The sequence below is a fragment of the Chaetodon auriga genome, chromosome 3, assembly GCF_051107435.1.
Source record: "Chaetodon auriga isolate fChaAug3 chromosome 3, fChaAug3.hap1, whole genome shotgun sequence".
Taxonomy (NCBI): domain Eukaryota; kingdom Metazoa; phylum Chordata; class Actinopteri; order Chaetodontiformes; family Chaetodontidae; genus Chaetodon; species Chaetodon auriga.
In genome coordinates, this window is record NC_135076.1 from 27,777,109 (window position 1) to 27,803,058 (window position 25,950).

At 40.1% G+C, this 25,950-nt stretch overlaps 1 protein-coding gene across 2 annotated transcripts; it reads right to left on the reverse strand.

The window, feature by feature from the left end:
* Positions 1 to 14,941: 14,941 nt before the first annotated feature.
* Positions 14,942 to 22,919, reverse strand: LOC143318772 (kynurenine--oxoglutarate transaminase 3-like). 2 transcript variants are annotated; one of them, XM_076727258.1, is made up of 14 exons: positions 22,793 to 22,900; positions 20,942 to 21,032; positions 20,565 to 20,626; positions 19,994 to 20,138; positions 18,624 to 18,773; positions 18,438 to 18,524; positions 18,183 to 18,305; positions 17,957 to 18,077; positions 17,276 to 17,352; positions 17,098 to 17,187; positions 16,814 to 17,000; positions 15,939 to 16,015; positions 15,681 to 15,767; positions 14,942 to 15,561 (listed from the first exon to the last, which is right to left on the reverse strand). In XM_076727258.1, the coding sequence occupies exons 2-14, from the start codon at positions 21,029 to 21,031 to the stop codon at positions 15,505 to 15,507; spliced, it is 1,353 nt and encodes a 450-aa protein (XP_076583373.1). In that variant the 5' UTR covers position 21,032; positions 22,793 to 22,900; the 3' UTR covers positions 14,942 to 15,504. The 2 variants fall into 2 exon arrangements, with proteins under 2 accessions (XP_076583373.1, XP_076583374.1); XM_076727259.1 differs by having other exon boundaries at positions 15,072 to 15,561; positions 22,843 to 22,919.
* Positions 22,920 to 25,950: the final 3,031 nt, after the last annotated feature.

The window sequence follows — 25,950 nt, forward strand, 5'->3', positions numbered from 1 at the left end:
AACGAGCATCTGTGTCGACGCCAGGGCCTGATGGGAGTTTTTCATAGAGGGAGCCATAGCGATATATTTATGTTTCTCCCCCCATTACCAGAGCTTTAAATAATAAAGTAAAATAAATAGCATCCATTAAACTGATCACATTGTGCTAACTCAAATTGTGTTTATTATGCTAATGGTACATGAAATTAAGAAAAAGACCTTGATGCCAGTGGATTTAATTAATGGGCTTTGGGAAAGGCACTGAGACATAATTCATTTCTGAGTAAGTAAGTCTCATTTGCAGTTCCGTGGGTCCTCATGCCACTGATTGCCTGAGTTATTCTTGCAGATGTGCTGCTCACAGCATGTCCCTCCATTAGAAATGAACACCTCATTATATAAACTACCTAATTAAACATAATACAGCTCCGCATTGACTCATTAATGCGTAGCCCTCTTTTCTCTGAAGGAAAGAATGTGAGGGGGGAAAGGGAGAGAGAGACAGAGATAAAGCAAATGAGAGATAGAGACAGAAGAAAAGACGCTGTGAACAGCACAGGCGAGTCCACTGTAGCCCCATCGCACAAAACAGGATCTCCACCATTTGACAAATTTAAGTCATTGTTACAAACACAATAAAAAGTGATGAAAACATTGGTTATATATCTGACAGAAGTGCTGAGGAGTGTTTTTACTTTTTCTGAATAGCTAATTATATTTGGTGAAATACAGCAGGAGCAGCATTAGAGATTTCAGACAAACTTTATGGCACCTTTGCATCACCAACTAAAGGCTAAAAACATCAGACAACACTAACTTGTGTCTCAGCTGCTGGACAGGTGAAAAAGTGAACAGAGGACATCAAGGGGCCGGGCAAAAAGGAGATCAATGGGGGAAATGAGGCCGCCCCCCGTGGCTCAATCATCCCCTAAACCTAAAGCAAACAATGGCTGCGTAAGCACAAGGATGAACAACCACATTAAACGCTGAGTCATCAATCGCTGATACGCACACAGTGCTCCATTCATTGCTTTGCATGTGGTGTGTGTATGTGTAAGGTGTGTGTGTCTTTGGAGTAAAGACATTTTTGATGGTGGTGATGACACTGTGGTCTGACAGCAGATAGAGACACCAAAGAACAATGAAACTTTCTGTCCATACAATAAATAGTCCCTGTACCATCTTCACATACAGGCTGCATGTTAATTTTAATTCATTTTTAAGTAATGCATGAGAAAAGGTTGATGGAAAAAGCAAAATTTGGGGAAAAAAATACTCACTTGATGTGGTTTTTTGCCACTTTTGAAAAAGAGTTAATGCACTAAATGGGAGATGCAAACACCTTTTCGGATATGACAGAACCTTCCTCACATTAATACATGAAACACAGAAATGTCACATTTCCATCATGTTTTCTACGCTTTTTTATTTTGCTATTGGAGGTCAGACTTTGTTAATTTCTTGTTGCGCTCTCTGCGTCTGCGATAGTATAATGGCTTCCAGTTGGAGAACTGGCACCACCTACTGTATATCTCAATGAACCAGCGCCTAACAATCACCGTAGAGGATAGAAACAAGCATTTATTCGCATTTTCTCTTGCCGATTGTTTCAAAATTTTCAAATTTGTGATACATTTAGATGGAAACCCAAATAGATTCAAAAAGGTTATTATGTAATATCTCTTCCTGTGACTACAACACAAGCTGTTATGATACTGAAAAGCATCCAGAAATGACAAAAGCTTACAGTTTGACTTCACATCAGATTACTTTAATCTGATGTATTGTATTTACTGAACTGCTGTATGGAGTGAGATTGACTGCAAACTAAGTCAACAGTGGCTGTATCCAACATGTGTTAAACCAAACGACCCACAATTTGACCAAACAGCACCACTCCACTCGTCCCTCCAGACAGAATCAGGAAACATATGTCAGGTGTAATACTCAGATCCTGCATCGCACTTAGAAAACGTACCCAGTGATGTTTTCGAGAGTGACATTAACAATCCACCTCAAAAATAAACACAAAATTAATAATTAAATGTATAATACAGCCACTACTTACTTCCTGTGGGAAAGCTGAAGTAAACAGTCAAAAGCCATCACTCTCACCTCACTGGATTAAGTACAACTGCATGTTCTCAGCAAGAGGTGGAACACTGCACAGTTCACCTTCCACATGTGCATTTTAAAAGAAGTGTCAGTTGTCAGTTGCAAAAGACATTCAGTGCAAAATACTCAAACTAATATACTCCATTAAATACTGCTGTTCCATCATCATTACATATGGACTTCAGGACTAGTGGACTTTCTGATTTTAACTAATTAGGGTCCAAAAATGAAACAGAGAATGATGGCAAAAGTATGTGAAATGCTTTAGTATCTAATATAACTAACTAATTAAATTTCATGGTGAAAAAATCATTCAAGAAGTGGCAAACCAGACATCACAGCATTCACTTGCCATTTTTACATTGATAATGATACTGATTGAGATAATCTCCTCTGCAGTAATACGCCAAATTTCAGTAATGAGAAAGGATTGTAAATAATAAGCGTAGTGTATTTTAAACTCTGAAACAGTCACATACGAAATCATATTTCATAACTGGCCAGGCTTCACTAATTCGACAAATCATGCTCATGGTGTCCACTCGGGTTCTGCAGTAGCCCTCTGTGTCCTGTCAGATTTTAGCTGTCAGATAGTTTGGTGTAACAAGTCATTTTAACATTCACTTAAATGAACTGATTTCTTTTATACACATTTCTGTCAGTGTTAATTTGTATTTCATCCACAGCTACGCACCCTGATTGTAGCATTGGCATGAAACAGCTTCTATTATTAAGAATTTACTTTCTTAATTATGCTGCAGTTATGTCACAGCTTTATGGTGCAGCTATGCCCTGTGGTGTTTTGCAAACACATAACCCAACAACTCATCCCTGGACTATAAACTCTATATTAAAAGTTCCCACATAGTCACAAAGAGAAATCACAACAATTGCAAATGCAGATAATTAGTCTGCGATTGCTAGAAATTAGGCCATTATGAAAACTGCAGCCACCCCCGCTGACAACTTCTCTCCATGATTAACTGTTAATAATGTTGCCTCCCTGCAAAACCCCTCTTCCAACTGACTACGCTGCAACCACAGTGAGCCCAAATAACAGTACAAGGTGACAAAAGCAGCCACTAAGACCTGAACACATTCATATACTGTATCTGTATCCGCACTACAAAAGAGTTTTTGTTATCTGTCAAGCTACGCCAACCCAGATCAACACAGGCATCAAACCAAACCAATATTAAAGCAACCTCTTCACATATTTATCAAATATACCTCAAAAGCTTGAAAGGTGGCTCTGTGAAGGTTGTAGCTTTCTCCTTTTTTGAGCAGCTGAAGTCTGTTTGGATTTACAGCAGTTATAATGGAAAGACCCCCAATGAAAGAAGAGAATCACAGCGTTTGTAGAAAGTCCTCAAATCACACGTGCAGTACAGTCCATTTCTCCACAGTTCATCAATATGCTCAGCATGTTCAGGCACAAACAGATTTGGGAATAAAACTAAGCCATTCTTAACCAGGTCTTGGTGACCCAACAGTGGGAGGTACAAATCATGTAGCAAATGTCACAGTGCCATGATTTTAAACATAGTGAGGCACCTTTGTAATGTCATCCAGTTCTCTTTTAGCCATATTTCCTGTTGCTTCACACTTAGGTAATAAAGACAAAAGAGTTAAGCACTTACCTCCTTCATGAAGTCATGCAATTTCCCCAACTTGCCAAAGCTGACTGTCAGGGCTGCCAGTCCCTATAAAAAAAAAAAAAAAAATTGTTAGTGGATTTCTAGTAATTAAATTCAATGGAACCCCACAGTTTAATGCAAATGTACAGATGAAGGGCTACCAAGTCCGCAGACAGTCCTAGACTTCATTCACCTAGATCTCAAACTCAGTAAACACTGGTGAGATTCCCCAACTCAACAAGAAGACCAATTTGGTCCACTGGTTTACCAAAAAAGAAAAAAAAGAAAAAAACTTGTACAGCGCTACAGTCTTATTAGAGAGGAAAATGCCATTTTCAAGCAACACAGAATGTTAACAACAATACCACTGAGGTTGTCTGGCAATGGACAGGACAAGCCAGGGATCGAACTGCCAACCCTACAATTCATGAACGACCCACTCTGCCACCTGAGCCACAGCCTCGTGGAGGTCTCTACCTGTGGATGTGGTCTTTCTAGACTGATGACACATTTCTAAAGCAGCAGGGCATTGTTTAAGTGCTGGTTAATGGTTTCAACCCTCTTCAAACTACACCCAACAGCCATTAACAGTGCATGACGTGTTTCTGCCACTTCGCACAAGCAATGAAATTCTGTGTAATGCTGCTCAGTCCACTGAAACAGTATGTGGATCTGTTGCCTGCTGAATGCTGAATGCTGAATAAGTAACAAAACCTTACTTATGGATGACAGGAACAGCATGTCAAGGTTATGCTGGTTATACTGAAGACTCATGAGTTTCACTCCACATTTCAATACAGAATATTACACTTATGACCATTAGCAGGTGAGACATTACTTGTCTTTTTCCACTTTGGTTTGTTCTTAAAGGGTCAGATGTACCCTAAGAACAAAGATAACCTACAGAAAAAAGGAGTAGCAGTAGTGAAAAGGAAGTAATGTCAGCTTTTACTCATCAGATATCATAAATCATACGTCTGTGGCCGAGCAGCCTTCAGACACACATTGCATCTGTGACTGAGAAGATTTATTTAAGAACAAAAATATAAAACTTAAAGCTAATTAAAAAATAAACGTATATTAAGATGTAATCACAGCATAACAGTTCAATGTTTTGGGTAACGACATTCATGCTTTGCGTTTTAATTACAGACGGTGAATTGTAATCTTTTTATGCACTGTTTTATTGAGTGTGTTTATGCTCTGCATAGGGCCTCTGTCGGGCCTCTGGTCATTGCATGCCAGCCTTTTCAATGTAATGCAAGACCTTCCTGAAACTCTTGAAAGCTGACAGTGCTTGACGTGAGCTGTGTTAATTACAGTAATGGCACGCATTCTCATTAAGTCATTGTTTACGTATCCCGAGGCCTTATTGAGCCTGAGTGGTGCTCTGGTCTGCTCGAGCACTGCCGCCTCGCTGGTCTGTGTGGCTATGGCCTCGTTAACACAGACAGCTGTTCCTCCCAGCCACAGCCATGGCCGACATGACGAGTGGCGCCGGACATGCCACTGAACACACCCACTGCGGGAGCGACTGTCAGAAATAGAAGTATCCCACAAGGCAAGGAAACGTCAATGAGTAATCAGCGAGAAAGTGCTCCTCGGGTTATGTTTTTGAGGCCCAGCCCCCAACCCCTTATGAACCAGCCGCTCCCCTTCACAAGCCCCGCTCATGAGGCTGTCACATGACCCCTTTAAATTGGTGCAGTCGTAGGTGCAGTTGGTGGATAAATCCACCAGTAACCTGTGGTGAGGAGAGCCATGTGCGTTAGATAAGCAGTATCACAAGTGATGCTGCAGGAGGCTAAGCGGCACTAACTAACCTCAGGGTCTGCGTTCATCAAACTACTAAAAAATGACATTTTTAGCAGTTAGTAAACATTTCTCCTGATTTTGAAATTCTCTTAAAACGAAGAGCGCTCCAGAGGTCTCTTATGTTGGTTACTTGCAGATCCCAGAAGAAAAGTTGTGGAGTGACTACACAAAATATCTTTGTCATTATGAATAATACATCATCTGAAGCAATATACATAATTCAGACTAGACGAGAATAAAGCCAGCATTGATGTTTTTTGCCTTAACTTTACATTCAGCTTTATTGTCTGTGGTGCTAAACTCCTCAGTTTGATTTCATTTTAATTTAATTTCAGCCCATTCCTGATATTTTATCCTTATTGAGAAATTCAGGTAAGTATATTAGATTGTTGTTCGTGTGACATTAGAGATGTTAAAGGCTCCACACAAATGAAATGAGCTTTTAAGAATATTCTACCGACATGTTTTGCATGCATTTTTAAGAATGACCAATGCTGCAGATGTCGACTAAACCCTTGTCACTCATAATATGAAAATTAAAAAAACTTAGGGGATCAATCCGCATGATCAAATCACAGTCAGCCCACCTACACCTGACAGATTTCTTACAACTGAAAATAATAAAGCACTATCAAATGTGAGTTTGTGGATATTGATTAATGCTTTCTGAAATGTATTTCAGTATTACATTTTCCAACTTATGTCAGAGGAAAGATGGTAGCGATGGCTTCAAGACATGGGGATTGAAATGTCTAATAAGGGAACGCTGCCTTTTCCTCAGAATGTGTGAACTATAAAAGCTTTAATTTCCCTATCATCGCCAGGATCTAATACCAATCTGTATTCTTTATTCAGGCCGTCTGTGTTGCTGCCAGACAAAGCCTTTGAAAAGCCAATTCCTGGGAATTAAAGAAAAGAGATTAAAATATCATTAGGTGCTACATAATTGAATGTCAATTTTGAATAAACTTGAATTCAATTCCTGGTCATTAAGCTGAATGTGGTCTGCCTTTTTCCAATCATAGTTTTGAGCCCACAGATGAGAGCGAGGTACGAACTTCAAAATCATTAAATTGAGGGGAGTTTGTTTGGCCTTGGCGTGCCAGACTGCTTTGATTCTGGCTCAGAGCAGAGGGATGAGCAGCTGGAGGAGAGATCAAATTGAAACAAAGCTTCAGAAAATTGAAGGAAACATGAGCATAATAATATTTAATAATTAAATTCTCGCAAACAATGGCAAGCGAATGAAGTAATCTGCAAAAGTGTGCAACATCATTTGCATAATTGACACAGTCCCCCCGTCTCCCTCCTGTAAATGAATGATGAAGACAATAAAAGATGTTGCTAAAATTGGGAACAATAACAGCAAAATTTCATCAAGGCCCCCATGCTCTGATTAATCTGCGCTTGCAAATCAGTGCAGGGTAAAGAGAGAGAGAGAAAGAACCAGAGAAAGGGGGGTGAGATTCGGGGGGAGGCAGGTGATTAACAACAGCAGGGATTGCCGCCGTGGACAACGTGCCCTGTTTTGCTCGGCTCGAGGGGCACCATACGAACCCTTCCACACAGCTGCTGCAGGCGTTGGCTAGCTCGATCATCCCCTGAAAGCCTGAATGAGTGCAATCATTTGTACTGTCATTAACCCCTCGTGCACCGTCTCCATGCCTCAGCACTTAGAAACCCATAATTCCGCTCAGACAGAAGGACGTGTTGACAGAGACTTAAAAGAAGTTCCATGACATGAAAAAGCAGCTGATACATCGAGTATGATATCATTTTATGTAACATTCCTAAATGTTTCTAATCTTTCTCAGCTAATTATTTGCTATCTGCCATTTTTAATTACTCAGTATGAAGGAACTGTATTAAATTAAAACTAAATACAATGAGAGAACTGTTTTATATTCAGGATTTCTGATTAACAGTTTCTCTTCGTACACATTTTCCATCTCTTGGATCATTTAGATAACAACTTTCATCATCATCTTTTGATGTTTACAAAATACAAAAACCAAGCATCGGCGAGATTTATGTTGCATATTTGGCTGCTAATAACATTTGCATTTACTAGTCAATTAACTTGATTAAATTCGTATTCAAAGTCTGATTCAACTTTGGATGCAAGAGACAGTTATTGCTGGGTAAATTAAATAGCAGCACGGGCAAAATGACCTCAACAGAGAAAAGGAGGCTGGGAATGGGGGTATGTCAGGTTCCATTATGCTGTAAACAACACATGACAACAGAAGTGACATATTACAAGCAATGCAGCCCATGTAAGGCACGTCTGTCTGAAGAAGAAGCTCTGTGCTCTTGTGCAGATAAGTCTGTCGTTTGCATTTCTTAATCACTTTTTCCAAATGATGATAATTTACATTTTTGTCCACGACCAGCAGTGATCGTCTCTTGTCCTTGGCAGACTCCAGCACAAAACAATAACAAAAACATGATGATTTCACTTCATTCTCTCCCCATGTCACCCCTGACCCTGTATTCCCACAAGCAACCACTGTCTTGTAAATTCCATGCAATTAGTCGCCTTAACATACCCAGAGACACTCATTTGATTTTAACCTCCTCTGTCCAATTAACAAAATGTAGGTTGGAAAATAAATGGCAGACGCCTAAGCAAATTAATTATGTGTCCACCAAGCTGTTAGCCCGTGTGCACAGAGCAGGGGCTGGCAGTAAGAGCTGGGCACACACTGCCATATGGCCTGCGTGAGAGCGGGCATCATGTGGGGGTACACCCCTCAAATTCTCACAGATATTTATGTCTCAGTCACAATAGATATACAGCATATGTCGTGAAATGCTGCAGAATTAGTCGAATATAAATGTTATTATGATTGTTGTTTTGATCCACTGTTCCCATGAGTCATTTTAAGATTCTATTGTGAATAATATTTTACTGTCACATGGTTAAAATGCAAAAAAAAAAAAAAAAACATTCGAAATGCTGCTTGAAACAACAGATTTTCAGACATGAACCGAAAGTTTAGTTTACTTATCACAAGGAGTCCTGCCAGCGTGTGAACACAGTTGTATAATACATTCTTTCCTTCTGAGAGAAGATTTCCAGCTTGAAAAAAATGACCCTGATGATGTCATAAATGACTATTTGATTTTGACCTTGCTTTCTTTTTAAGTCTAGATTTTATAAAAGTGAAATGCTAAATCACTGTATTACTCCTTTAAGAGCATCTGAGCGACCATTTCCACCAAAATCAATCCCTCTCTAATCAAAACTTGAGCCACAAATAGGTACACAAGTATTAGATACACAAATAATGATTATGATTAAAAAGGTGATGTAACAATAACAAGACCATCTGCTGCACAGTCTACATCAGACACTTAGAGCTATTTGGCAAAGTTTGGTGAGAGAACAGGAAGAAGGGCACAAAGCTCAGCTACGTTCCACCACAGGATACGATCAACATGGCCACCTAGAGGTCACAAGAAGTAACACAAACATCTGGTCTCGTTTTAAGGACAACAATAACCTAAATCCTCCTTCATAACAGCATCGTGACATTAGATTATTGGCACAATAATTATAATTAACATAAATTATGACGGTATTATGGCGACAGACATCTAATCCTCAGGGATCTGGTAACTGCAGAGTACATAATAACAGCCAACATAATAATCCTATTCAGATTTGTAACTGCAGTTGTTGAGTTCCCAGCACCAGTTTCCACACTACTTTACGTCTATGTAACATAATGCATTCATGGATAATCCTGCACATGAAAAACTCCCTCAACATGTCACACAGTGTATGAGTTAATGCAAGACGTTATGTACAACAATACTGAGCAAAGGCGAAATCAGCAAATGCAAATTAAATAAACAGACTTGAAGACAGTAAAAAGAAACATAAAACGGACTGTCTCACATTGTTCAGAATTAGGAGAAGCACTTTCACATGTGTCATGTCCTAATTGGTTATTACTAGTGAAAGTGTTTTGTGTGGATGCTCAGGATCTGACATTTAAAGACGAGTTTTAAATATTAGCTGTGAGATGTCCGCCTATAATAACCTTCTTATCCTCATGGTATTTGGAGACATGTTGGCATTCCGTGCATGTCCTGTACGCTCTGTTAAATTTGGGACAATAAATACCAAACTTAAAGGTATTTCCGGCTGTTATAGTCAACAGTGGTATGCCTGCACTGACGAAATTCATTTAATTGTAGCCTCAGAGTTAATAGTTAGCGTTCCGAGCTACTTGGCATGAAATGATGCTGCTGGTAGGGACGAATGTGCTCCGAGAAAAACAGGGGAAGGTGGGGAGGGGCGTTGACGTTTGCCCCCTCCAACCCCGACATTAACATCTACACACCTTGACCGTGTGAACCTCTAAATTCATGTAGGCAGATGATGTCATGGAAACTGGACACCATGCTGGTTTATGCATAAGCACAGAAAAAAATTACAACTGTCTGCTTGGACAAAAGATCCATTTCCTTTACGTGCTGTATACATTTCTGCAATTGGGACCTTACCCTTTCCATGTCCTGTGTCCACAGCCTCAGGGTTACAGAACGTCAACAGCTAGCTTGTCTAGTAATTTGATCTCGTGGTCTGCGGAACTTCAGCCATCTAGAAATTATGAGGCTGCATCTAATAACTTCTTAAAGTGGTTTACTTTGAGTTAAGTGAATTAAAACATTAAACTGGTTAGGCATGTTCTAATATCCATAACAGATGGCACAAGTCATGTTTAGAATATTTTGAGTGCTTCTCTGATTTCAATGTTTAGTGAGAACACTACTTTCCACGTGCTGTTATATATTTTTGTGGTTTAAATGTATGTGGCTTGGACGTGACACAGCTACACGTCATGTGTTAAGTCACCTATGAAACACTATGTGCGTTAAGTTTGGACACTGGTCTAAATACACAGACTACATGTAGTGGGAATAGCCCATTAAATGGCACATGTTCTGATAATGTTACACAGTATTTCCAAAATCTTGTTACCCCTGAAACCCTGACAGATACCTGCTCTCAACCATTACAGCAGTCACAACGCAGTCTGGCCATGAGCGCAGTATTTCAGGTTCAGTTGTACCTTTTACAAGGCAGCTCACATTGATAAGTATAAATTAACAAGTAGTAAAATCTCCATGGAGTTTTTGAGTCATTTTAAACTTTCTGTATTTCCTGTGGCACAGTACTTTTTTGTTCTTGCCATGTTAATGTGACCACGCCTGATGCTTCCATAGTTCCAGTGTACTAACACATTAGCCATGTTTTAGTAAAACGCGCCACAGTACATGCTAAAATATTAAAATAAATACTAAACACAAAATGAGTTGGATTTGTCTTTCTTTTGCATCACTATGGAAAGACAGAAATATTACTTTAAACGTACACAGTCAAGTTTTGTCACAGTCTGATGTACTTTGTCTCCCTCATGTGGTCAAAGAGGATAAAAAACATCATTGACAGTGCATTGTGGATCTGAGGACAAAGAGTTTCTAAATGATGCACACATGAATAAGCCCTTTTAAAAGAAGACATATTGATGAGTCACAGCTGGAAAAGCACAGGTGCAATTAATTACTTTAATGATGGCTGTATTCCACTCAAGTGAGTCTGTAGGAGGCCCCTGCTACTGTGCATGCTGGTCCACTACAGGGGCCCTCACACAGAGTGGAGGCATCATCCATGTAATTAACTACACCTGTGCATTTCTGATTTCAACAAATCAAAATGCCTGTTGTAAAAAAAAAAAAGGTCAATTAGTGGTGCCAACCAAGTACTTTTGCATTGCATACAGAGTAATTTTGAAAAGGCACAGTTGCAGAATAATTTCTTACTTACTTTAATTCTCATAAAATGACTAACAGCTGAATAAACAAAGTGACAATTTGACCTAAATTGCTATAATATTTTTTGTACAACCCTTTAAATAACCTGCTGATAGCTGACATTTAGAACAGATTAGATGTAATACCAAATAATGTTGGATTCCATTGCTATCCAAAAAACATTACACATTATTTAGATTCTTTACAAAAGTGATCATTTTAAACAAATGAGAAAAAGCAATTGTGCAGGCTAAATGTGCATATGGATGTCTACATGGACTACAGTGAGCTTTCAGATTCAGGTCTTATTCACAGCAGATATTCTGACTTCTCGCTGCAGGAGATGCTCAGGTGTTACTAATAACATCAACAATGAAGTGTCCCATTAAGACAAGACAGTGTGACCGTGAACCAGCATTCCTTTTACCATTACCACCTGTACGTTTTACATGTCAAAGTGTCTTCTGTGAAAAATACCTAGAGCTGTTTTTTCCTGTGAAAGCCAAAGCTTGGATGGATGCCATACAGTGACTGGCTCTGTTGCACTGCTTTGTGTATACACATGTATACAATATGCACATCTTATCAGATTTTGCAAGCACAGTGCGCGAGACTTGTACTCAGTGCATGCATGGCAGCCATAAGCACAATACATGCACACAACTTTGATTGAAGCATGTCTTTATTCTCTCTACTGACAAAGCAGAGAGGATAATGACTTCTAGGCACATGACACACGTCGGGATTGGTTAATTAACACGATTTAAGTCGACAGAACGGAATGGCCTGCACTGATTAACATGATGTTTTTCTCATTTAGTCAGTAACATCGTCAGAATGCCAACCCATCCCCAATAATTGGACTTCACTTCTGTATAAAAATGTTGCCAGCACTTAGGAAAACCAGCGGTTAAAACAAAAAGCTCTGGGTTGTTTTTGATTATGATTTGCATAAAATCATTAATATAGACAACAGCAATGTATAAAACGTCAAAACAATATGATCATATTACAACTAATTGTTGCTACTGAGAGTCATTAAATATTTGATTGACAATTTTTTCCAGTGTACTCGAAACCTGCTCAGAATTAGTAGTATGGAGTGAAAACATCTATTCTGAAAAATGTCTACATGGACTTTGGTGAGCTTTCACAGCAGACATTTGGACTTGTCACAGCTGGAGAACCACAAGTGTTTCTACACACATTAGTGATGTCTCCACTCTATTCAAGTGTCCCTGTAAGACATGACAGTAGGCTCATGCGAGATGAACTGCGTCTCGCCTGGAAAGTGGATGCCAAGCAGCAGGCCGCAGTGATAAAAAGCTGCAGTCAAGACAGAAATTTTCCACTAGTCTTCACAGACGTGACAGGAAGCCACAGAAACACTCACATCCTATTAGGTCTGATTCCAATTTAATTAAATGTTATCAAACCAATTTACTCAACTCACACTCAGTCCCCAATAATCATTGTTTTTTTAATTATGTTCTTTTGTACGTCATGTTAGCCTATTAAAATTCTATACAGGACACCTGTCATCACAAGCGTTTATGCTTTACCATCCATATTAAAAATTATTTTACATTAAAATTTAGATGCATGGGCTACAGTTCTCCTGTAAGACATAAAGCCATCATATCAGCTTGCCGAAGTATATAAATTGACTACCCAGACTTGATCTGTCCCACTAAAACTGAAGAAATTCAAAACATGAATCAATAGAGAAAATGCATGAGAGCCAGGCAGGCCACAAAAACTACAGCTGCTTTGATCTTGTGAGGTCATATTTCCTTACATTTGCAAGATGTCAAAGCAAGTCAGGGTGAAGTTGGACAGAAATCTAACCAGTATGCGTTGTGTTGATTGTCGATGAATTCTTCACAGGTCTGGGCTGAGGAGAGGTCTAATCAAGTAGAGCAGAGCCTCCGTTGCTGGAAATGCTTTGTGCTAAACTTTGCTAAAGCTTGTATCCCCTACACATAATAGGCTGAGAAAAAGGTATAAACAGAAAATCAGAACATATACTGGATGTGACCCTTAAGTTAAGAAGAGGAGCAATTTTTCAACTCAACTGAAAGTTGTGCATGCTATTGAGGAAGTCAATATAACCAACTACCAGCTCATTCAGATGTCGGTCTGTTCGACAAACCAAATGAAAGCAAAAGTATAGAGGCATACAACTTACAACAGTGCTTCCTAGGCAGAAAATCACTTCCGGCTCTCCATCGGCAGTTCGCGCCACAACAAAAGAGTGATGTGACATATGCAAACAACCTATTCGAAACACATGTTCAATCTTTGTCCAGGAAAATGGCCCTTTGCGCATTTTAGCAATCACAACACAACAGCAAAACTAGAATTCTTCATAAAGCTCTCAATTACAACATGCCACATGTAGCCTGTACAGTAAACAGATCAGCACTGCAACTTACAATCTGCAACCCTGAGACCAAGATGGTTTAACCGTCTGAGCCTGGGAGCGCTTACATTAGTGAAAATGATAGTTTCTCACTGTCCAGCACTGTTAAAATATCACTGACATGCTGCACGTCAGCAGCGTTGAAGTCACGTCACCGAAAATATGCCCATATACGGTAAACGCAAAGACTTCCTCAATCAACTCGAAGTTTCTATAAGCCACATGCGGACTTTTATACTTATCTTTGCTAAAAAGACGAAACATGCAGGTGGTTCAAGACTCGTCGTCATAGATTATATCCAGCAGTAACGTTACTAGCAAAGCTTTCTGTACAGTTTACAGTCGAGGTTTACCGAACGCCTTCTCTGTGGCCGCTTGTTAACCGCGCTCTCAAGCGGACGTTAGCGTGCTGCCAACGGTTAAAAATAATTGTAAAAGTATGAAGTAATACTACTGACTAATAATACTGTTTAGACATTGAATTTGAATGAACAAAACAAGCAGCCAACACAGACAACGTCGTCGAACATTACCCTACTAACACATCGCGTTGCCCGTGTTAGCTAAACGTTAACCACCCACAGCATTTAATAGCTAGCTTAGCTAAATGTGCTAGCTTACCTCATTCCGCCGATCAGTGCACATATGTGCCTCCGCAAGGACTTTTTCAGGCGATTTGTGGAAGTTAAACTGTCATGCGACGACTTCTTGACTTTTCCGAATGACACACTAAATCACAATGTCGATATTTTCATGTTAATACAGTAACGAGCTTTCCGTCCATGAGGACTTAGCTGGCTGCTAAGTGCGGAAACAGCGCCCGCTACAAAGCCCGAATGCCCACGCGCAGGTCACGCACACACTGGTCACGTGATCCTAACCTGCGAATAGTAATGGTTTTCACTTTTCCACAGGCAAACTCTTCGCTGTTTTCGGTTCTTAAGTTCATACTATGTGTACATACAATATTTAATAATGCTAATTCCAATCTTCACGTTTATCAATCAAAATCATTGTTCTACTTAGTGAAACTCTCACTTAATGGCATAAAATATCAAAATACTGTTAACCATGCTGTCTAGCTATACCATTTTTGCTAAAGTGAAAATAGGCCATGAAAATAAACAGAGAAATGAAAATCCAAGTAGCAGACACCATCCAACTCTGTTTATACTTACTAATCTGTATGTTTACGCATCAAAGAGGCTCTACACTATCTGGGACAATCACAAAAAAAAAAAACCACAGAAATAAATAAAACACCCCAACACTGGTTTAAACAAATCGGTCCAGCCCTGCACCTTTGTCTGGGTTCCAGTTTTATTAGAAACTAAAGACAGTGTAGAGTTAGAGGCAGCAGAAATGATCAGTCTAATAATAAACCCCTATGTGAAAATTAACTCACAAAAGACTGAATCTATAGTTTAGAATCTATAGTTTGACAAAAGAAAAAATATCAGATTGTTCGCATTTGCTGCGGAATCTCGCCGAAGTAATCTCACCCCACACATCATTCATCAGAACAATTCATTTCAGTAATGTTGACTTCAGGATTCTTTACCTTAAAACAGGATACAGGTCAAAGTAGGGACAGGAGTCGTATTATTTATTGTGACCATTTTCCCAGTTTACAGTTTGTGTGCAATGTGCAGTCAGATGTGTTCAGTTTGAACACAGAGGTCTGCTCAAGTCTTCGGTCACAGCGTTCCTTTAAGTTTTACTCCAGTTTCTCAAGATGTCCCCCGCTGCTTCCAGAGTACTATCTTGCTGTAAAGAGGAAGACAACTGAAGGTTACAAAAATATAGTGAAAAGTGCACCTCAGCCAACAGTAATCTTTAGATCATTTTGGATGATGTGTGTTTGGTTTCTAAATGTCTGTATTTACCTTGATGAAGCAAAGGCGAATATATTTCTCAAACGGCTTCTTGGACTCATCTCCAACAAACGCTGTCACTGGAATGGCTGCCAGTTTCTATGTATGTTATATTATTATTATTATTATTATTATTATTATTATTATTATTATTATTAACAACAGAAATAAAAAATAAAAATAATGGCTGCAACGGGACAGCAACTACATCACAATTCAGAGGTACTGTATATTGTGCGGAACAAAGTCAAATGAACTCAGTGAATTTACCTTTTCTTTAATCATCCACTTCACAAACTTGTAGTCATACGCTTCATCCTCACCGACCATATGTGACAGGTCCTGATCTACAATGAACACCGATCACAGATCAATATTCAGCAGCAGAGCTGGAGCCCAACAGACAGTCCCGCTGCTGATCCAAATTCAACTGTATCAGAACTTTCAAGCCTTGTTTATTAGAACAAAGCAAAGCAATAGACATTTCCTCTGGTAATTTATATAAAAATAATTCAAGTTCTTTCTTCTATATTGAACGTGCCCTAATGTGGCGCTATATGAATAAAACTGAAGTGAACACTGAACAGCAGTCTCTTTGGTTCTCGATAAATCTCTTGCTTTTCTGAATACTAAGTTTACGTTAAAAGTTATTTCACTTCAAACCTGTTTTACTTGTGTAATTCAGTCGTAATGTCCCTGGAATAACTTGAGTTTTAAGTTTTAACAATGCCGTACACTGAGGTACGCTCTAAAATGACTGAAACCGTTTACTGAAAATTGTTGTCAGCTATTGTGAGACAGAGTACAATAAAAATACAAATTCTTCAACTCTTTTGGATTCAAGGCAGAAATCTTTCTCCATAACCGAGGACGGACTTCTTTAGATCTGCTGTGTTTTACATATCCGAGTCACAATAACAACTCTGAGAAGTTATTTCCTCCCTTTGCGAGTTCAAGCTTTCCTTAAACTTACACTCATAAATAAACAATGTTATTTCTGTGAAGCACAAGATCAAAATGAAAACTGTTAACAAAAACCAAATTACAGTGAGAATGAGCGACTGAGCTGTGTTCATCCACACTATGTGCAAACAGCAGCAGCCTAAATGTGCGAGTGATGTCACATTAAATGTTCAGTAACTCACTGAGAGATGTGACGTCCACCAGCATGAAGTAGCCTCCCTCCGGGATGACGGGAGTCATACCGACCTCTTTCAGGATGGCAGCCATGCGGTCCCTCTTGCCCTCCAGCTCCTCGGCCAGTGAGGAGAAGTAACACTCTGGTTGACCCATCAGCTCAAAGTTCAGGAGCAAACCTTTTGCCACGGCCTCCTGAAGAAGCAGCCAGAAGTTTTGAAACAGAATTAAAACGTCCTTTGCTTTCTGTGATGGATTTAAAGGAACATTTGTGAGCGCTGAGCAGACTTGCCTGTAACGGTGTTGGGCAGGTGTACACAGTATTCTGCATGACGGTCTGAAGATGCTTCATCAAGTGCTCAGGTCCGATAGACCAACCAAGCTGGGAGACACAAATTTCAGCAGCGTCATGTGCAGGAGCTGATTGTTGAATATTAGAAAACTGTGCTGTAAATCCACTGATTTCTTACCTTCCATCCAGTAACGCTAAATGTTTTCCCCGCACTGCTGATGGTGATTGTTCTGTCCCACATTCCGGGCAGAGTGGCTACACAGAAAGAAAACAGCATGACAACCTCACAAAGCTGAAATTTATCTTTTAAGGTCAGACACATTTTTTAAGTTCTCAACACTGCGAACATGATTTCAAGCCAAAAATGTTTTCTTCAGAACTGTGCTGGTGTGTGCAAAGTAAATAATATTACAGCGAAATATACAGTGAAATGTCAATACATGTGTTGAGTCCATAAATGGAAGAAGCTTTCACTGTTTGCAGTCAATGATGAGGCAGCAGTTCATGGTAAAAATACTTATCCTGAACAAACTGGGATTGCTTATTGTCTAGTTAACGACTGAGCTGCCTGGTCCGGCTCGGGCTAGCATGTCAACACCTAGTTAGCATGTGACTGGTTCTCTTACCAAACACAGTAGCTCGCTTACTCGCCCTGCAGGTAGTTACAGCCAGCAGTTACTGTCTGGCGAGGACGTGAACGCATTTTGCTGTGCAACTCTCTGGTGTGGATGGAAGCTAAAGAAAGTGCTGCTGCATGTTTTAGAGTGGAGCAGCTTCTGTTGTATAGGACATGGAAGACGGTCATTAGCTCTTATGTACTATACCTTTGTTAACTTAGCATGTTAAGAAGAAAACATACCGATTTTGATATGTTGGTGTCTCCTGTAGATGAGCCACTCATAAACCTCATCACTGAAGCACAGAGTGTCATGTTTAATGCAGAGGTCAGCGATCATCTGCAGCTCATCTCTGGTGAAAACCTGCAGGAAGACGACAGGAACTCCTGAAAGCGCTTGACTTTTCTGTCAAGTCAGCGAGTGTTCTCATTTCTCAGACATGATGAGTGCTGACTGATGTGTGCTCACCTTCCCAATAGGATTGTTGGGGGTGTTGATGATGATGGCCTTTGTCTTTGAGTTGAATTTACTGGAGAGCTCATCTGGGTCAAGACACCAGTCGGCACTTGTGATTGTCTTTTTGTCTGATTTCTAAAATATTGCACAAGACGTTTTTGTGTCACGGCTTAAATCTACTAACATCCTCCACTCACAGTAGGTAAAGTGAATACTGTAGATACAGAACATGCATGACAGAAATCATTAGCGGTAGGTTAAACTTACAAGGCGTAACGGTATCAACACAGGCTTGGCCCCGGCCATTCGCACCATAGGCACATAGCAATCGAAGAAAGGTTCGATTATGATGACCTGGAGAAAGAAGCATTATGCAGTAAATATACTGTAAACACTGGGAGCATGTTTATGGATATTACTATAAACCCCTCTGTATGAGAGAAATGTCCTCACTTCATCTCCCTCTTCCACCAGTCCTTGCATGGTACAGAACAAAGAACCATAGCCTCCGACTGTGACCAGGATTTCTTTGAAGGGGTCAATCTGACGTCCACAGACCTTCCCATAAACCTGAGAAAGGGCCTTCACCAGCGACGGATGACCCTTTCAGGACAGGAGACGCAAGTTACACAAGAAGGACATACAGCAGATAGTGGATTTCTGGCTACAGCTAACATCGGATGTAATGTACACTCAAATTCGATGTGGTTACTCCACTCTCAACACCAACGGCGGCTTTAATAGATGATGGAGAGTTTTAGCTGTCAGTCATTGTTGGACAAAACACGACAATAACCAACTACCTGGAAATAGCTTCCAGATATTTTCCAAAGGAAGAATCAAAATTGAACCTTTTAATAGTGACCTTGTACATGAAGTACACCTTAAAAAAGAAAAGTGTCTGCTGGCTAAAATTACTTCCATTGAATTGAAATGCAGCCATGCACTGCATTCAGCATCACACTCTTATATCACATGTAGAGACAATCTGCCAGCATCCCATTAAATGGGAATGCAGTAAAATGACAAGGCTCTGCACACACAGCGCAAACTCCATCACACGTGCAGCTCGCAGTGCAGCAGAGTCTGAGCCAGAGGAGCTTTCTCTTACTGGACTGAAAATATTCTACATGTCTTATATTGAGTTAATCGGCAGAGAGGAGCATGAATCAACAGATTAAATTCATTAACACACTGTGCTGTTTTTGCTAGCTGTTACCATGTGGGTTGTAGCTTGACTGAACATGCTAATTAAGGAGTTTTAATTACTCTATTTCTAGTCATTCTTGTTAAATGAGTCAACTCATTTAATTAAAGTTCAACTCCACTAAATTGTTGATTTTTTCATTTCTATTGCGAGGGTTTAAAATTATGTCTTCCTGTAATATGATGAAAGGTTTGCTTCTATGTGCATCTGACTCAGTGTGTTGTATGTTCTGTAATGTTATTTCCCATTAATTTCCAGAAATTCCTGCTAACTCTAAGGAAAGTTTCCACCCTGAATATTTTGCATTTCTTCTGAATTACATTTAACCACTCATCAGAACGAGCGCTGACAGCTGAATTGCAGTTGGTAAATAGTTGACCTCAGCTCCACTCAGGGTGACCTGAGGCTGTGCTGTACAAAGACTCTTATCACAGTTACCAAAACTCAGACTCACACAGTGAAAACGGCTCTTAGAGGAAAGATAGAAACTAATTCTGTCTCCAGTCTCTCAGCAACACTTTCCAAATGGATTCATAATAAATGTTAAATAACCGGGTTTCTTTCTTTCTGCAGCCGTGAACTCTGAGTGAGTGCTGCTGCGGTCTATCAGTCTTACAAAGCCTCTGGTGTACTGGTTCATCTTGTCCACTGATGCAGCCTCTGCCAGCGCCTGCTTGACGTAGGAAGGTGGAGGGATGTCTGGGTAGCCTTGGCCCAGGTTGACAATGGATGGGTCTGCTGCCAGTGCCGTAAACGCCACCCTGAATGACAGCAAAGCGAACCGTTACTGGACGGAGCAGAGATGCAGTGAAATCTTCTCACCTAAATGGTTTGATATGAGCTTTGACAGTTACTTCTTCCACTCCAGTCAACGATATGTGTGTTGTCTTTGCATGTTGTTGATACATTATAATGGAAGAGAAATGGTGGAAACTATGGGATTGTAATACAAATACATCAATCAATTCATGTACAGTTCTTACATTAGGTTGAACCTGACATGAATCTGAAATGCAATGAAATACTTCACACCCTACTTTCCAGACTTGCTTCGCTCTGGTCTAGCTTCGGAAATCTGACTGGCTTTCATGTAACAGAGTAAAACAGGAATCTGGCCACGGCCTGTGAGCAGAGCTCCTCTCCTGCTGCACCTTACAAACACATGAATGTTCTGTTCTTCCACTCACCACACGTTCTTGTCCAGTCCCTCAATACGTTTTGTGTGAGTGTGCCGTGACGCCATCATGTGCTGCAACACAAAACAAAGCGACATTACAGCTAAACAAACTGTTCGTCAAGCTTCCAATTACATTTTCACATGTTGTGATACCTGCTACGCACTCAATGTCCAACAAGCTGCGTGACAAACATTAACCTATCACTAAACTCCCACTGACGGTGCTGTTCATTAACATAACAGCATAGACTTTGGTCGGTGCTTCTGGAACTTCTGGGGCTACATCAGTGCAATATTTACAGGGTCTAAATCACATCCAACTACTACTGTCACCAAACACATTTTACACAAGGCAGCTACATTCAAAGAGCACTGAGGTGGACTTACCTGTGAAGTGCAAAAGCTTCGTCTGCAGTGTATGTTAGCTGAGTGACATGCCAACTTGGAGCAGTTCAGGACTTGTCGTGCTACGCTCATGCTGCGCAAAGAGAGAGGGGTGAAAAATACAGTGGAAAAGGTTTTTTCCTTATCGTGCTCTTCTGTTCTCCCCATTCACTCCTGCCTGTGGCCATCAAACTTTTCAGCTCCTCCCTCACGGCGTCAGACGCCCTGTCAGCAGCGAGAAGCTCATCTTTATTTACAAATTGTATTTTCTTCTGTGCAGTACTGATTCAACACTACATTAACTTTGTTCAGTTCTTCCACTGTGCAGTACTGTAAAATTAATATACATTTCATCATTATCTAAAATATTTTTTACACTGTAGTTATATACTGCAGTATAATGCACGTTTTCTTTTTTTTTTCTTGCATTTTGCATTTGTGCATTTTCCTATGTTGTGTGATATGTATAATGTAGCAGTACACAAATCTTTTACATAATTTTTAGCATTTCCAGTTTTTATATGCTGAGACATATTTAACTTAGAATGGGAGCGACTGTAACCTGACCTAACTCCCCCTCAGTGATCAAAAGTATTTCTAATTCTGACGACTGGCAGCGCTCTGCAAACGTTTGCTCCCATGACATTGGCTGTTTGCTCAGTTTCATTTCGCTCATTCATTTATTTGCTGTTGTTCTAAGGTTCAAGTAAGGCTCATTTCCCACAGCACTCCTGTATTTAGGACAAAAGTCACAAACATACTACGTTTGTTTTCGACATACATTTGACAGAAAAATGTAAGAAATTGATCAAATGTAAAAATATTGTGGATGAATGATTCCTCTGTGGTCACACGTCTGTAGCTTTGTTTTCAGTTATGGGTGAGAAAAAAACTCTTCATGGTCAATTAGCTACTGAAACAACACAAATGGAATCAACAAAAACATGAGAATTAATCATTCATGAAGGTAAAATGTCAAACATTTACTAACTGCAGCTTTCCCAATATTATGTTTTTAAGTACTTGCTCCTTTTCTCTGTTTTATAATCACCGTACATTGACTATACTGGATTTTGTAGTTTTCTTCCCCGACATCTTTAATGAAAACGACTTTAACCTCAAGTACTGTAACACAACGCATAAGATGAAAAATAAAAAATTTAGTGCCAAGGAATTAAATTAAAATATTACACAAATCAACATCAGGTTTAAGAATAATGCAGGGAGCACTTTGCATCCAGTAGACATAAAGTAATATAGAAGTAATTTCATTCAATAATGTTATTAATCTGCTGTTTGATTAGTTGGAAAACAGCTTATTAACATTAAAAATGAGTAACGTTGGGTGGGTTCTGCACTGTTGGGTCGGACAGGTGAAGAGGTCACCTTGGGCTCCAGGTGACAGTGAACGGCTTTTTCCCTCTATTTATGTTTTATTTACGGTCATCCTGCACAACAGCAGCAGCTAGGTGGCGCCAAAGAGCCGCACATGAGTCCAGCACAGCACCCTGACAAAACTCTGATTTCTGTCAGGACGGCCTTCACAATAACGTCATCATTATCTGCTTCTTGCCCGCTGAAAACACTTTCTTTTTCACCACATTATTCCCCCTCCTCAGGTTTGCTCCACTGAACCACAGGAAACATGTATGCTGTTAGCAAACTATGTGCTACCGTTAGCTAACACTCCAATACACACCGCCTGGCTAAACACTAGACATTTCTAGCTAGCTTTAGCCAACGGTTGCAACGTTAGTTATGGCTGCTAAACGTTGTCCCAGTAGCTTTAGCTTGTAATGAACCACAGCGATGACAGCGATGCTGTCAATCAGTCCCTCGTTAAGAAACACGTACCATGCACTGACAGATGTTAAGCCACCGGCAGGTCAGCAACCACAACTTACTTGCAGTCACTCTGCGCAGCCCAAACAGAGATCCGATGAAGAGTAGCGGTCAGGAGGCGGAGACTCCGTCAAGGGCTGGAGAAAGTGCTGCTGCGTTCACTGCTATCGGACATTAGCAACGCTCACATGTAGGCCACGGACAGTGGACAAGTACCGACAAAGCAAATATGGCTTCAATTTTTATCGATATTAAACTATTAAATCCCAACTGCGAGCGGTCAGGTCGTCGGGAGAAATAAAGCAGGGTAGCATTCGGTGTTTCTCAGATTACTGTTTGGCATTAACTTGTGTTATCGTGTTTATTTTCTCTTCAACATTTCCTTAACATTTGTTCATGATGTGGACAGCCAGCTTAATTAACACGGGTGTATCTGACTCATTTAATCGTTTTAATTTTATTCTTATTCTTATAATTGTTTAGACAAAGTCAACAATAGCCGTTTGAACCACAACATCCGGTCTGAGAGCGTTCTCCTCTCATCATATCAACAACTTAACAGTCACATAACGACACATTATTTAGATTTTGTACATCTAACCGTGAAGGCAGCATTGTCCCAGCCCGGATGGATCGTCTGTGAAGTGTTCGCTTCGCGCAGCTTGGAGAAAGACCTGGTTTTACAAACTACTAATTAGAGAAGTGATCTTATTCTTGTAACCCCCTGATTCAGATTAATGTAAAACAAACAGTCCCACCCCCATCGAGCATCCATCCAACCAAACAGCCCCGAATGCACTGTTGACATGACAGCATGATCAGGTGAGACAGGTGTGCTGAAAGGATTTTATCATTCTGTAAAGAGGCAATGCTCTTTAGCCTTGCATGTCTGCATTTATGGAATGAATGTAATTCTGCACAGGCACATGTTAGCACCATAGGCCTGTTGATTTTTTTTTTTATTGTTATCAAAATAGCTGATCACAACAGGCTACAGACACCCGCACACATTTACCCACAGCTTGTGAGATAAACGAACTGTTACTTTGGGTACAAACAGTTACCTTTTGAATCACTTCCTTTTTATGACTTGTCATTACTTACTGGGCTGGACTAACAACACAGATGTCCTGTACAAGAAGGGCCAAAATCATCTCCATCTGCGGAGAAGACTGAGGTCCTTTGGAGTGTGTAGGACACTGTTAAGAACATTTTATAACACTGTGGTGGCATCTGCATGTTCTTCACAGTGGTCTGCTGGGGCTGTGGGAGCTCCGAGAGGGACAGAAAAAGACTAAACAAACTGGTCAGGAGAGCTGGCTCTGTCCTGGACTGCCCCTGGACACCAGCAAGGAGGTGATGGGGGATGCTAGCCAAGCTGACATCAGTCAGGGAAAACCCATCTCACCCCCTGCATGACACAGTGGGGGCCTTAAGCAGCTCATTCAGCAACAGACTGCTGCATCCACTGTGTAAGACGAAACGCTGCCACAGGTCCTTCATGTCAGCAACTGTCAGACTGTTTATCTCCAGCATCATTTAATGTGGCACTGTGTTGATGCTGTTTCACATCAAAAAACTATGTTTTGCACTACTCCATTATTTATATGGACATTTGCTAGATTTTAAGGTTTAAACTGGGGTACAAGAATGAATAAGTTCTACCTGAGTTGAGTTCTTACAGTTACTTAACAGCATTGTGGCTTTTCACAAAATGTTGTGTCTAAGTGTCCAAGTTTATGTCCAAATGTCTTCTGTGAAAAGGACAGTTGCTGGCAAAAAAAGATACCCTCATTGACCTAAATGGGACAAAATATTAGAGACAGTGCAATGCAATTGGATTCAACAGAGCCACAAGCAGCAGTACCAGCGTTAAGGAAGGGCTGTTGCAATAGATTAGTTTTACCTGGGTGTACCTAATAAACTGGCAACTAGGTGTACGCTTGCGATTAACAAATACATACATATATTCCAGTATGTAGAATGATTTGCTGAGTGAGTGGAGTACTCCAAACAGCTGATCAGCCCTCTAAGTTCTACCACTTCCATTAAAGAGACGCTGTGATGGAAAGTAAAAGACCAGTGCCGTTCACTTACAGTGTACATTATTAATGTGACATACTGGACCAGCACCACTATCCCTCTGTCGAGCAGCAGCAAAAGAAATCTTCTCATGTCATTGCGATAGCTCTTAGGACATAAAGTCTGACAGTCCCAAACAGCTGTACGAGCTGACAGGGCTCAGAACAGCTCGAAAGACTTCCTGCAGAGGAGCAGATGGGAAAGTGTGAAGGAGAAATCCCAAACTTTAGTCAAATGATTAACAAAGCACCAGATTTACAGTATAACAGAAAAATTTACTTTATTGCTGTACTTAAGTACCATTTTGATGCACATCGTGTGCTCGGTTCTTTTTTTCTGTTACTTAATGTTTTCATACATTTCGGAGAAAAAGATTTACACTCCAGTTGATTTCACAGCTATACAGTGATTACTTTTCAGATCTAGGTTTTATATTAAAATAACATATGATGAGCTTATAAAATACATTGCTAAAGGTTAAACCAGTGTGTGTTTATTAATATAATGGAAAGCCACCTTTACTGCTCTTTTTAATTAATTAGAAAAACACAGAATTGATATAAAGAGTTGCTGTATACTGTAATATGTAATATATGCTAATACATGACAAGCGGTGTCTCCCTGTATCAGTCAAACTGTCCCACCGAACCTTTAACAGCTTGTTTGGTTTGAGAGTCTATAACTCTTAAACAATAACACATTTGCTCCTAATTTGACACGAGTATTTAAGACCAGTTGTACCTTTTCCTAAAAACAGTTTGTGTTTGTTATGGTCCTGCTGAACCCACCCAACAACAGTCACAGGGGGCAATGAGTACTGATGGTACTTCTGCACTTAGGTGGGTAGATTTTGAATAAAGTACTAATGGAGTACTTTTACATTGGTGTATTGGCACATTTAAGTACAGAAGATGAGTACTTCTTCCACCACCGGCGTAAAAACCCATTTCATATTATAAACTAAGAAACTCCTTTTATTCGCCAGGCTGAAAAGGCACGTGAAGCCATGCATTAGTTAAAAAACATACAGGATAATGGCACTGTTGTTGTTTCTGGGAGTATTCTGGGAAGCGAGCTGCAGCAGCTTT

What these genes read in the sequence shown, in the direction of transcription:
- LOC143318772 (XM_076727258.1), bottom strand. Translation starts at nt 21,031, where the DNA reads ATGAGCGTAGCACGACAAGTCCTGAACTGCTCCAAGTTGGCATGTCAC. An exon ending in ACCAGTACACCAGAGGCTTT is followed by an intron (nt 18,774 to 19,993) that starts GTAAGACTGATA and finishes CTGTCCTGAAAG; the next exon opens with GGTCATCCGTCGCTGGTGAA. An exon ending in CCAACAATCCTATTGGGAAG is followed by an intron (nt 18,078 to 18,182) that starts GTGAGCACACAT and finishes GTCTTCCTGCAG; the next exon opens with GTTTTCACCAGAGATGAGCT.